This window comes from Xenopus laevis, chromosome 1L, assembly GCF_017654675.1.
Source record: "Xenopus laevis strain J_2021 chromosome 1L, Xenopus_laevis_v10.1, whole genome shotgun sequence".
In the NCBI taxonomy this organism is placed as follows: Eukaryota; Metazoa; Chordata; class Amphibia; order Anura; family Pipidae; genus Xenopus; species Xenopus laevis.
In genome coordinates, this window is record NC_054371.1 from 175457896 (window position 1) to 175472759 (window position 14864).

Here is a 14864-nt window from a genome sequence, read left to right on the forward strand (position 1 = left end):
AGCTCACTCTATTAAAATCACCAGACATCATGTCTCTCTACATGTAGGATTTGTACAAAAGGCAGTGATTTTGTTAGATTTTATTTGTACTCAAATCGTTTATTTGGGTGAGCTCTAATTCATCTGCTAGGAAAGAAAGTCCCCCTATAAGATATCTTGGATCATTCACCCAACTGCAGCATGAAGACAGAATGAAGAGAAACAGGTGATGAGAGTGGAATAGAGAAGATAAACTTGATTTCAGAAATTAGAATATTTATTTGATTCACTTATTCCAATCAATGCATGGTTGCTAGGAAAATAAGGACCCCAGCAACCAGAATGCATAACGTGCAAACTGCTAAACGCTGCTAGATATAAGCTAAATAACGCAAAACCCACAAATGAAAAATTAAACTAATTGCAAATTGTCTCAGAATATCACTCTCTACATCATACTAAAAGTTAAAGGGATGGTTCACCATCCAGCCATTACCTATGGCTAATTCTAAGCAACTTTTCAATTGACCTTCATTATTTATTTTCCAGCTTTCAAATGGGGGTCACTGAGCCATCTAAAAAACAAATGCTCTGTAAGGCTACAAATGTATTGTTACTGCTACGTTTTTTTACTCATCTTTATAGTCAGGCCTCTCCTATTCCAGTCTCTTATTCAAATCAATGCATGGTTGTAATTTGGACCTTAGCAACTTACAAACTGGAGAGTTGCTGAATAAAAAGCTAAATAACTATCAAACCACAAATAATAAAAAATGAAAACCAATTGCAAATTGTCTCAGAATATCACCCCCTACAACCATACTAAAAGTTAATTATAAAGGTGAACCCCTTTAATCGTGTACCCTTATTTAATTTTGGACTGTCCAAGGATACTTTGAGTGTCTGTTTAAGTTGCACTCAAAATCTTGGTTAAATTATGTTTTGTTCCTTTATGATCAAAGATCAAATCCTCACTAAATATTGCCATATTTGTTACATTTTAATGCACCATTACAATTTATTGAATTTAACAGAGAGAAAAATCAAAACATAAAATGTGGCATTTGGAAAAGTTTGGACAACCTGTCAGTCTGTATGAAATGTCACGTCCTTCTGTGTGCAATATTAAATACATACATTAAATTTTATGTTTTCCCACAGTCTTTTACACCACTTCTTCAGTGAAACCCTAATTTTATGTCCCCCCATTTTATGTTTTCCCGCAAATTATTTTTGTCATCTGGAAAATTACCAAAATGAAATATGTATTAATTAAATAGAATATATAACAATATCATAAGAAAGGAATTGTGTCCTCTTACTAACCTGGATAATCTCTGCCAGTTGGATGTCTTATTCTTTGTTCCACGCTGCTGTGTTCGTATAGAGACACAATTAAATTGGCTGGTTTTCCTATTTGTTTCAAAAGCTCAGGAGTGTTCAGCTTATGTGTGATTAGCACATTCTCTGTAGCTGATCTCTGATACTGCACACTAAGTTTCTTTATAAAGACATCAGCCTTTTCATGTGCATCATTCTAATATGATGTAAAGAAAATATATCAGAAATGCATATACTGTACAACAGACAAGTATTACCCAATGTTTTAACAATAAGGTTTCATCCCAATGAGCATTACTTGTGTAATTTTCAGGCTGTACTCCCATGGGTATAATGTGGCTGATTAGAGCACTGCAGTTACAGGGGTATACAATGCATTAGTGACAAGGTGGTGGTAAGCCTGCACCTACAACATATATATAATAAATTGGATTTCTATGCACATTTCTTAAGTACCATGATTGCCAACTCTCTCTATGTTATGCAGTATTCAAATATGTGATAGCGCTAGAGCATTATGCTGTGTCGAAAGAAGTACACCAAATTTGACTATATGCAGCACATTTAAAATGAAAAAAATAAAAACAAAAAACATTAAATAAGGTTAATTTTTTTTAAGGTTTAATATATTTCCAACACAAGCCTAATAACTTATTGAAGACATTTACTTATATTTAACTATATATGAGGACCATATAATGAACTGTCAGGTGTTTTGTTCATCAGTAGATATTTCAAAAGGGCAAAACAGACGTACAAATTTGCAATTTTCTCCCAGAAACATTGTGCAGGTAGAGGATCCATTATCCATCACCCATAGACTCCATTTTAATAAAATAATTTGGTTTTTTTAAAACATGATTTTCCGCTTTCCCTGTAATAATAAAACAGTACCTTGTACGTGCTCCCAACTAAGCTATCATTAATTCTTATTGGAGGCAGAGCAATCCTATTGGGTATAAATAATACTTTTTTTTTTTAGCAAATTTAAGGCATAAATTACAAGGTTTCCAATATTATTACTCTTACTACAATGTTGATTGAGGGACTGGTTCAGTTTCCTTTTGGATTTAGTAAGGGCTGTTTTCCCTTATTATGGACTAAAAAGCAGTTAAATCAGAATTTATTCAATCTCAATTACTATGTGAGTACTTATGTATCTATGCTGAACCTTAGGTACTTATTGCCCCTTGAATGTAGCTCTGCATCCCAAGAGATGCTTACATGATCCCTAGAATAAAGTAAAATGTAAGGGAAAATAGTACTGAAACACAACACATACAGTAGCATTATGACAGTACTCTAGTACAGAGGGAACAGCAAATTATATATAGACACACAATTCAAAATACACAAAAGTCTTGTTTCTTACCTCAGATGAAACATTTTTTTTCCACTTTTCGGCCAAATGAAGGCAAAATTTTAACGCATGAATTTTGTCAGGTCCTTTAAAAAAACAACAACATTTTATTGCTAATCTTGCTATTCATGCAAATGATAGTTCTATACTATGCAATATGAAGGTTTGCCACCCAACTGTTATTCACGGTACTGGCTAGTAAAACACCTGCCAGAGCCAGTATTACAAATGTGCTGCCAAAATATTTGCGAATAAATATGTAATTACTTTTCTTTCTTCAGCCTATTTAGCACTCATATCTGCCCTAATTCATCTCGAATGAAGGCATTTCACCTTTTCTCAGGTTCAAAGCATTTATCAATCCGGCGTACAACCTGGCTACCTACATCACTGAAAAGCCCCTTAGTGTAACAGACAGGCCTGCCAGATTGTCCAGGCTGATATTATATATTTTAAAAGGTGGCAACCCTAGCAAAATGGAAGCCATTTTCTGTTAGACAGAAAAAATAGAGACAAAATTACTAACCTGTTGGTAGCTCTTGGGCAATTTTATGAGCAATAGCTGCAGCCCACTCAGGATTACTGATGGACTGCAGGTAAGACTGGATAGTTAAAACAGTCCTAGCAGTTTCTTTAGTAATGATAGAGCAGTGTTCTGCATTTTTAAGTTTCAGTGCTTTAGGACGCAAGTTCTTTTCAAAAACATGCTTGGACGCCATCATATATAAGGTATCTAGAGAAACCTACAATTCAAAAATAAATGTTAGTAAAGAAGTGTGCCCACTGTTAAATTGCAGCCTGCTCTAGCACAGCAGTGTACAATGTACAATGAAAATTGTATTTTATTGTTCACACATCTCTGCATATTACCACAAGAATCACTTCTTTTAAAGTCACCCCAACATTTACCAGGGAGAACGTAATACAGGGAGTTGTAGTTTTATAAAACATTGCGAGCTCTATATCTACAGTTTATTACTTAACCAGATAATTAATTTTAAAATCTTTACATTTCACTCTTCAGCTGCCCTTCAGTATAAGGCTGACTTCTTTAAAGGGGCAGCATACTCCCCTTTCAACATAAATTCAGTGAATAAAACTTGTGCTAAACATACTTTTTGCCTATTGATTTAATCATGAAAATGTATGATTTATATTATTTCTTAAGCTAAATTAGATGACAGAGGTCATACATGGAGAAATATCAAAAACATAGATTTTTCAAGATTGAAGCAACAGGCAAAAATTATGTTCAGCACAAGCTCTATTCATTGAACTCGTATTGAAAATTGAGTATATAGTGCCTTTAAGGTTGACAAGGATATTTAGCATCATTCCTTGCTTACAAATTGATTTGCTTGTCAGAGCAGGCAGGCCTAACCAAAAAGACAGGGTTCTCTTGGGTATCTGCATTGGGGCTTCAGTGCAGAAAATGTACAAAGCATCCATCTGGGGTTCAGTGCACATTTCCAGCATATAATACCGTTTCTATGTACAGGCTTCTGCTGAGGCTAATTTGTTACACAAGAGCCTATACGCAATTTAAGTGCCTTCTAATTTAAGAAAGGGGAATCAACTTTATTATTTCTGTGGCCAACAATGGCGGATTTCGTTCATAGGGGCCATTCATGCCCAGTTGGCTGTTCAGATTGTAGGGGCTATATGTGCTCAGCTGGCAAGTTTGCTGGACTAGATTTTTTCCCTTTTTATTATCTTTGGAGAAGGCGGACTGTTTAAGGACATAAAGACGATGCATTCTGTAGAAATGATCCACTCTTCTGTTCCTGAGGATCGGAAACTTTACAAAATCATTATTCATATGTCCACCAATTGTACTCCAAAAAATTTTGCACTCAGTATGAGACTCCCATTTTAACAATCACACTTAGGCAATAGCAAGTGACCTAAAGTTTATATATATATATATATATATATATATATATATATATATATATATATATATATATATATATATATATATATAAAATTCTCCAATGAGTATCCGCACTCCGAGGCAATATATAAGATAAGGAGGGGTGCACGGTAATTTTTGCATACACCAATAGTTTCCAAACCAGCACTCCCTTTAGTGAAAAATTTTAATCTTTATTGTTACATGGTATCTTTTTCCAACGTTTCGATCCCCTTCCTTGAAAAAGATCCCAATAGGGATCGAAACGTTGGAAAAAGATACCATGTAACAATAAAGACATTTTGTGCATACTGCTACTGAAAAATGCCTTACCCTTTAAACAAAACAGGGATTGTTTGTCCATATATTGCAATATATTTAAGCTGGCCAACTACGTCAAAGTCATCCCATATCTGGCCAGTCCTATGCTCAATTTTCATCTGATTCATTAAGAATTCTATGGTTTAATTATACATTTTATAAAAGGGACGAATACGTTTTACCTGCAACTTACTAGCTGCTTTCAAAGTAAAACTCCCAAACTTGGCTGCCCTTTTATTAGACACCAGTGGGATCACCTGACTATAGTTGGAGAGGGTGGGAGCTACAACATGGAGCTGGTCACTGCTCCTGTAGAACTATAACAAACAAGGGAAAGTTGTGCTCACCACTAGTTTTTAAAATCAACTACGTCAAAGTCATATATTGCAATATATGGACAAACAATCCCTGTAATAATTAAACCATAGAATTCTTAATGAATCAGATGAAAATTGAGCATAGGACTGGCCAGATATGGGATGACTTTGACGTAGTTGGCCAGCTTAAATATATTGCAATATATGGACAAACAATCCCTGTTTTGTTTAAAGGGTAAGGCATTTTTCAGTAGCAGTATGCACAAAATGTCTCTGTCTTAAATATATTGATAATGGGTTGAGTGCAGAGGAATCTTGTATTTGTCTATATGTATTTTGTGGTCACACCCTCATTGCACCCCCGCCTAATGATTTTAAAAACTAGTGGTGAGCACAACTTTCCCTTGTTTATATATATATATATATATATATATATATATATATATATATATATATATATATATATATATAAAGGAATGAAGAAGCTCGCACTCACAGGACTTATCAAGTCAAAAAAAGGTGTTTATTTTGGATCAAAAATCAACTGACGTTTCGGCTTGCACTCAAGCCTTTCTCAAAGTGAATATACAAACACTCACCAACCATTTAAACCCAAAAGTGGCGGGAATCTGTGTGGACTATTTATTGTTTAGCTTGAGGAATTCTCTAGCACAGTGCTTCTCAACTACTTAGACAGGGAAGTTTTTATCAACAGAATAAACACAATTTTTCCAAATACCCCCTATTCAACATTTATTCAGGTGCCAAACACATTTAGGGGGCCATCTTATGTACCTATTTATGCTTTCCATAAGCTGTGCTCTTAAACACACACGCACACACACTATACTCTCTTAAATTTAGCAAGAATGTGTTTTTCATGGTGATTTATTTAAATTTTTTTTAAAAACCCTACTAGTTTCACCTTTCAGTTTCACTACCTGCTGCCTCCTTTCCCAGGCTGTGCAGGGGAGCCGGCAGCACTAAGCATACTGCACTGTAGAATAGGAACATACATCATCAGTAGTTAAGCTAACCTGATAGGGAACTGAAGCCTATATTGACTTGTATGACTGCAGGGCTGTGATTGGCTACCACCCTCCTACTGTGCTTCTGCCATGGACCTTTGGAAAACGCTCACACCTCATTTGAAACACGGACAGAGATAATAGCAGATATATAGGGAGCTGAAATAAAGTATTTTATAGATATTGATTTTTGACCCAGAACAAAAACAGAACCATATATTAGACATTAATGCCTACAAGACTTGCCTACAAGACTTTTACAAGGAAATGTTTAAAGCCTTTGTTGCCCTAGCCCGATATATGAGCCGACACCTCTAAACTATAGGAATTTTTTTTACCGTACTTAATATAACCTCCTGTGTAATCACATTTTATGAATTGAATGTTTTAACATAATTATCAAAAACAATAAGGTGCTGTAAAGTAAACTGCAGTCATAAACAAAAATGTACCTTCATTAATTTTGAAATAAGTAGCAGCGTTGGAAAAGACTCCTCACTAAGTTCTGCAGCTGAAAGATATTTTGAAAAGAATGAAAAAATTAAAAAAACAAAACTCTGAACATTCAAGATTAATGTTGGAGTCAGGAAACATCTAGTTATGAAGTATTTTGTTTACATAGAAAGCAAATACAAAGTGCACCACTTATTGATGCTATCAAGCTTAGTCCTAAAGAGAAAAGGGCTCATTTACACTCACAGACCAGTGGGCAACTTGTGCTTTTCCCTGCAGTGAGTTGTGTCTAAAACCACTTTCAATAACGATACATGCGCCCAAATATGCTTTATAAACTTCCATATAGTTGGGCTCAGCAGCGATCAGTCCTTCCTGCCTTCCATTTCGAACTGAACACTGCTGCACCTTTTGACACATGGTGCTGAGCAAACCATGGAGCTACCGCCACCTCCTGACCAACATCCAGGGTGCAACTGTGTCCAATTTACAGCAAAGAGCACTTGCAGTCGTGTCTTGTAATGAATTGGATGCAGGTGCACCAGACACCTTGCACAATTGCATCCGATTCAGTGCCTGCATTGCACATGTAATGACACATTAATGTTGGGGAAAAAATGTGCATTGTGTGAAAAACACAAGGAAATTGCATTGAAACTGCACTCACTGCTTCATGTAAGTGAACAAGCCCTTATTTTAACTATTTATTGAAAACATGGCAAATTTTCTACTTACATAAGAAAAATAGAGAGCTAAATTAAGTGTAGAATTAAGTGTATATGAAACACAACCTTGAATAGAGTAAGTAATCCCAACCTTATGAATAGTTATATGTCCCATTTTATGAATTTAGCTGCGCAATAGATTGGGACATATAACCAGATACAACATAAATGTAAAATGGTACAGAACTTTTGCAGCAAACAAAATTACACCATAAAGCCTCCCATAATTTGTAACCACTTTCAACATTAGCATGGACCTTCACAAAGAAGGCATTGAGGCCTGTTTGACTCTTTTCTAATCCACGCTAGGGTAATAGCCCATATATGGGGACCTTGGGAGGGCCTGGTCAGATAACTAATAGACAGTGACCGGCAGTATTATTCAATCAGTGGGCTATGGGTTGTAAACTTGCATCCTTAGTCATTATAATCTTTTATTATAAATCTCCCAGAACCTTGCTGCTTGAGAGGAGTACAGTTTCAGATTTTACACAAATTGGGAGGATTGACAATGAAATGTAGTGTCAAGCAGAAAACTGGCAGCAATATCAGCAGCTGGGCATTGTGGGAGCCACATCTTGGAAGGTTGGGCCAGAGAAGTACAGGTAAACAGGAACATACTTTGGTTGATTAGTCCTATTGTGCAATTACTAGTATTCCAGTTTGCCGATCCTACTGTGCAAGCATCAACAACTCTTACAAAATAAATAGTTCAAGTTATTGGTAAGTCATTAGCATTCAGCAGTGCTGTAATAGATCACCAGTACACAAAAGTGACAGGTGGCTTAAAAGGATCCTATCATGATTTTTATGTTGTAGTTTATATTACTAAAATATAATGTGTACATTGCAAAGCATTCATTCTACCATTTAAAATGTCATTATTGAACCAATAAATGCAATGCAAGTTGTAATATTGGTGTGTAAGCAGTCATCTCAGGTCATTGTGCCTGATCCTGTGTTGTCAGAAAGAGCCAGACCTTCACAATGGAACTGCTTTCAAATAAGCTATTGATTCTCTTATTTGATGTACTTGGAGGAGTCATGGTCATACTTGGGTGTTTTCAATTGAGTGCCACTCTCATATATACCACTGGATGGGGCATTGTTCTGTTGATAGGCTGGGTTAATAGGCTGGGGGCTGAGAAAATGGTGGGGTGATATCATTCCAATTTGCGCAGCAGTAAAGAGTGACTTATGTTTATCCGAGTACAAGTCACATGGTTGGGAGCACCTGGAAAACTAAGAAAATGTCTAGGCCCATGTAAAAATCCAAGATTAAATTTAAAAAATCTGTTTGTGTTTTGAAAAATGGATTTTGTAAAAATCCTGTGTATGTATGACTGTTGTCTGGCAAAGGGTGCATAAAAAACTGACTGACTATGACAGGAATTGAAAGACTGCAAAGAAATAACTAATTATTAAAGTAAGTAAGTGGTAAGAAGTATATTTTAGATACTGTATATGGTCAGAAGAATTGTGATTTGTAATTTGTGATAAACTGTTACTTAGTGGCCTGCACAACAGGAAGAAACATCTGATTATTGGACTATTGAAACTCCCAACAGATCACTACTCACCAGTTTTCAATAGTGATTCACAGTATCCATTAGCCTTTTATAAATATGACAAATATTTAACATTTGGTAAAGATTTTTGTTTCAGATGAAATACAAAGAAAATAAATATTTGTGCAACTTGTGTTTCTCACTTTAAATTTTTTTGTTTGACACCAAATTATTTCATAAATCTTATAAAAATAATGCTACGGCAAACTAAATTTTACACTTACATATAATTCCCCAAAAACTTGATACTGTCTTAAAGAACAGTAAGTGAAAAGGAAGTCTTGTCTGTGCAGTAGGGGGCATTGAGAGTCCATGTTCCATAATATACTGGTGCTCCAGATCTGACGGGGGTGCAATCCTTTTATACGATTTTAAGTGATTTATTAGACCTATGGCCTTCAAAGAGAAAAAAATATAGAATAGGTATTTAGAATGATGTTACAAATATCACAAATGTTACACATTATATGTAAAGCAGGAAAACAAACACAATCTGGTCCCAGCCACAACATAAAATGTTGTATTTGTACTTTTAAGCAGGTGTATATTCTTGTAGCCAAAGTACCAAGCTGGTTTGTGCGGAAAGGGTTAATAAAAGTTAAAACAACATAGGCCTGGGATCTACAGGGTCTAGACTCTACAACAATCATGGGACTCTGTTCTAACGACGACAACTTCACTAATAAAGTAGAATATTTATATATATATATATATATATATATATATATATATATATATATATATATATATATATATATATATATATATTAAAATCCTAAATATCAATTGAAGTAAAGTTCTATCATTCTTACTAAATTACTATGTTTTACTATGGGTTCAAATTATAATGTCGTTTTGCAAAATCTTTTTATATGAATCACTGCATAATGTGAGTATTGTGTACAATTTCTAACTCTTGAGTCACAAACATTGAAAAAATACAGACAGAAAACCTGGTTAATTAGATACATTTTGATGTTGTTCTGTAGTTGCACATCACATTTTTCTACTTACAAAAACACAAGTAGTGATTCTGTTTTTTTGTTTTTTTTTGTTGCATAGATAGGTTGTTTTGTGGGCAAGCAACTAACAACAATCCGCTATAAATGTGGGTGCACTCACTTCAAGTGACTGACTGAGCCGTGTTTCTGAACTATAACCTGACATGAATGCACCCGCAGTTGCAGTCAACTGCCATTCAACATTTTAGTTGCTTGCCTACAGAGTAATTAACCATTTGGATAAAAAACAACAACCAAAATCTCTATGTGTGCCATTGCCCATACACTTTAATAAGCACAAAAGGCTAAGTGCAGCTGTTACACATCAAACAAAAGATGCCTAAAAAATGTTCTGATAGCAAACATGAAATTTAGGACTTCTGTGAAAAACAACTACAAATATACAAATAATTAATTTTTTTGTTGCTACTTTCCATTAATTATAAGTTTCTATTACTCTTTAAAATAGACATCCATGAATATTAAATAAAATATATATTTATAAACAGTGCTTGTATGCAACCCATTGGTGCTTAGTGGTCATTGGCTCACTCATGAATACTTAAAAGGAGAAAGTTTTGTTATCTTTATATTGTAAACATGGAGGAGGGCAAATAATTGTTTTTAAACTATACAGATAATGTATCAAGATGAATAAAAATGTGTACTCGATAATGGAAAATCTAGTCACTGACCTAAGTATGCCCAGGGTGGTTGATCCAGCAGTTTGTCTTTTGGGAGAGGTTGACTAGCTACTCGCCACCAACATAACTAGGATAAGGCTATGATGCCTGACATATTGTACCAAAACAACAGTACTAATGCAGTGCATAAGTACCACGTCTCCAACATTACAGTTTGGAGGTAATTGCCAAATGCAATGTTATACCTTATCAAACTCACAAATGGAACTGGGGAGCCCTGGTGTGAATTTGTGAACATAGTGCTGGCTATAGTTCTTATTAGATTTCTAGGTTAAAGGAAAACTATACCCCCCAAACAATGTAGGTCTCTATTAAAAAATACTGAGTAAAACAGCTCATGTGTAAAACCCTGCTTCATGTAAATGAACCATTATCATAATAATATACTTTTTTAGTAGTATGTGCCATTGGGTAATCATAAATCAAAAATTGCCATTTTAAAAAATAAGGGCCGCCCCCTGAGATCGTACGATTCACTGTGCACACATACAAACCACATGTAAGGTCACATGAGCCAATTAACAGACAGAGTTCTGCCTTTTGCTTCCTCACTTCTTCCTGTTACAGTTAGTGTTGTAGTATTTCTGGTCAGGTGATCTCTGAGGCAGCACAGATAGAGTCATGAAATGGTGGTTCAAGGCAAGAGATGTAAAAGGGCAATATTTATGTAAATATATATTCCAGTTTAGTAAGATTCTTTAATATGTCATTCAATTTGATATAAACTATCTGTTGCTCAAGTATTCATTTTGGGGGTATAGTTTTCCTTTAATTTGTTGGTCACGGCTATCATTTTAGTACAGGTATGGGACCTGTTATTCAGAATGCTCGGGACCTGGGGTTTTCCAGATAATAGATCTTTCCATAATTTGGACCTTCATACCTTAAGTCTACCAGAAAATCATGTAAACATTAAATAAGCCCAATGGGCTGATTTTGCCTCCAAAAAGGATTAATTATATCTTAGTTGGGCTCAAGTACAATGTACTGTTTTATTATTACAGATAAAAAGGAAATAATTTAAAAAAATTCGGATTATTTGATTATAATGGAGTCTATGGGAGCCGGCCTTTCTGTAATTCAGAGCTTTCTGGATAATTGGTTTCTGGATAACAGATCCCACACCTGTACTGTCAATCTATGCCTGCAATAAAAGTAACTTGTGTGGTTTACCCGGTTACTGTTATGTATATCTAACTTCAGAGAAATAAAATTATGTTGATGTATACAATATGTGATATATTTTGTTAAAACAAATAATTTTATAAAAAATGAGTGCTGTATATATCTACTTCATAAATCAGTTTTTCCTGTATATACCTGGCTCAGCTGGATATAGGTGTTTTTCTCATCAGCCACAATTATAACCTGCAGGACCCCTTCAATGGTTTCATAGTCGTAGGGATCCAGCTGCAAGACATATATTTTATCAGAGGTTTAAAAAGTAAATATGCAATTCTATAGTTCAGCAACAATCTGAATATTATAAACCAATGTGAATAGAGGCTAATTCTTGTGGCTTCTTACTTCCCAATCGGCAATTTCCGCTACTTTCGCCGCATGTGCAGTTGTAATGAACCGGAATATTACTCCAACTGCACATGCGCCGCTCACTTTAAGAAGATTACCGAAGCGACAAAGATGTCGTCCTTGAGCTCCGCTGCGCTCTTCTGCAGGTACAAGTCAGTATTCCTAGAGGGGACACAATATGCTGTAGCACTGTGCAGGGGGGAGGCAGGGAGGGGGGCCAGCAGAGAGGGGCCAGTGTGGACTTTTGCCTAAAGGGGGGTTTAGTTCTCCTTTAAGCCCTGGCTCGTGGGTTTCTCGCTGGGAATACTATGCCCACTGACTCCTAATTGGGGCCATAGCTGCCCATGCTAATTACCCAGCTCTCTTACACTTCCTAGAATATACGGTCATACCACTAGACCTCTCAGTGTCTAGGCTTAGTAACTCTTCCAGGAGATCAACATTTTACCCTCTTACATCTCACCCTCCTGAAAACCAGACATGTCCTCGTGTCTGCCAATTAAACTATTACTCTACAACTTCACACTTCCCCCTTTTGAAAATCAGACACGTCCTTGTGTCTGTCAACTACCTCCATTCACAAACCACACTCCCAATGCAGCACCACATTCACTTTCATATTATTCCTGCTCTTTTTCACATATCTTTGCTTGTGGCATTTTACATCCCATCTCTCACCACAGATCACACCCTCTTCTACAGTCTCTCCTGAGACCTGCTGCTGCAAGCAAAATGGGGTTAACACATCCTACACTAGAACCTTACTTAAAGGAGAAATCTACCTGTGGAGAAAAAAACCCCATACCCCCCACCCCAGGTAGACCTCCCTCCCTCCTCCCCCCAGGCTAACTACCCCCCAGGAAAATGCCCCATACTCCATACTTACCCCTCGGCGCAGATTCTTCCAGCGAAGTTCCACGCGTCCATCTTCTGCGTCCTAGGTAAGCCGACTGGGAGATTGGCAATTTCCACACATGCGCAGTTGCGCAAACCGGCAAACTGCTCCGGTCACCGCTCGGCCCGAAAGCACCCAGAATGTGCTCTCATACTGAATGGGGAGGTAAGGCCGATTGGGAGACACTGTAACCCCAATCAGAGTCCTCGTACCCTGTAGACAAGGTTGGCGAGGGTATCACTCTTGCCAGACCCCAGACTGTTCTGGCAAAGCTCCCTTGTTCTTCTCAAGGTCGAATATAGGCTCACAGGTAGCCATCTCCTCATGGATCTCTGTGGGACGGTCAGTCTCGCCAGGGTTCAGCCTTGACCTCCTGGATATTATCCTCGCTAGCGACGAGGGCAGTGGTTGCACCAGCCTCAATTGACACAGCTTCCTCCTCCAGTGGTGCGGGGACTGCCACAGTTGCTTTCCTTTTGCAGCCCTGGGGCTGGGTGTTTGTTCTGCTGCTACTGCGCCTTTTGGCTACCAGCAATGGAGCCTCCCTCTCATCTACAGCACAGACGACCCGAGTTACGACGATTCTCAACCTGCTCTCCAATTTGCTGCTTGTGGGGCCACCAGCTATGTGCAACTGCAGAGCCTCAATGCAAGCTGCCCAAGTCATTAATTAGTTTTTTCCAGAGGGTAAATGCTGGAGCCATTGTAGATTTCCAGGTCAACAAAATAGCATATCTGGAGATAGCATAACCATTGGTATGATGATAGTCCCATATCTTCCAGCACCCCAAATAAGCATAACTTTGGGCAATGAATATTAGGGAGAGCCAGGCTCTCATTAATATACTTTAACACAGCAGACCAAAATGTTTAATGACTGGGCATTCCCAAAAAACATGAAAGAAGGTAAGGTAAGGTAATAGCAAGATTACATTTGGGGCATGTAACTGATACTTGGGGGTACAATTTAGCCAGCCTGTACTGTGTTAGGTAGGCTCGGTTAATTAATTTAATTTGAATAAACCTGTCCCTAACGGACATTGTAATATCTGGGACTTGCTTTAAGGCATCTACCCACATTTCTTCCTTCAGGTCTGGTATGTCGTTATGCCATTTTCCTTTTATCCTGGCCAGAGGATCAGGATTGGCTTGCTATAACAGGGTATAGAACCATGAGAGAGGTTTTTTTAAATCGCGTCTATGTAGGTAAACTTCCAGGGTGGTTTCGGATATTTGCAAGGGGTCAAGCGGGGAACTGGGAACAGAAAGTGTGCCTAATTTGTAAATAACAAAAGTACATGACGGGGGGCAGCCCAAACTCATCACTATGGATCCCAAAGTTTTTAAGTTCTCCATCAGACTGCCATCGTTATATCCCACAGTGTTTTGATACCCTTGTCTGCCCATTGACAGATGTCAGGTAATGCTGATAAGTGGGAGAGTGCAGGGTTCCCCCACAGGGGTGTTCTCGGGGACCACGCCCGGGTCTCCCCGACAAGCAAAGGGATTTCACAGTGCGCATAAGGGTAGTGATTCTATAATGGGGCGTTACACCTCGGTAGGGAAGCTTAGCCAGAGCTTCTTGAGAGTGCAAGGCCGCTGCTGCCTCAAGCCTGACAGCTGGATTATCCCACTCTGGTGTAAACCACCAGTGGGCATAAATCAGCTGGCTTGCCCAGAAATATAATCGAAAGTCAGGTAATGCCAACCCTCCTTTGGTGCACGGTGCT

General features: G+C 37.4%; 1 protein-coding gene across 2 annotated transcripts in view; it reads right to left on the minus strand.

Annotated features, from left to right (window-relative positions):
• The window catches only part of kntc1.L (kinetochore associated 1 L homeolog), a 97137-nt gene that overhangs the window by 23256 nt on the left and 59017 nt on the right, over positions 1-14864 (minus strand). For both annotated transcript variants that reach the window (XM_041567596.1, XM_018263080.2), the window contains exons 45-50: positions 12030-12119; positions 9229-9400; positions 6711-6769; positions 3207-3423; positions 2693-2766; positions 1306-1516 (exon numbers count right to left, since the gene is read on the minus strand). In XM_041567596.1, coding sequence (XP_041423530.1) covers positions 1306-1516; positions 2693-2766; positions 3207-3423; positions 6711-6769; positions 9229-9400; positions 12030-12119 — 823 coding nt within the window. The remainder of the gene's footprint in view (positions 1-1305; positions 1517-2692; positions 2767-3206; positions 3424-6710; positions 6770-9228; positions 9401-12029; positions 12120-14864) is intronic.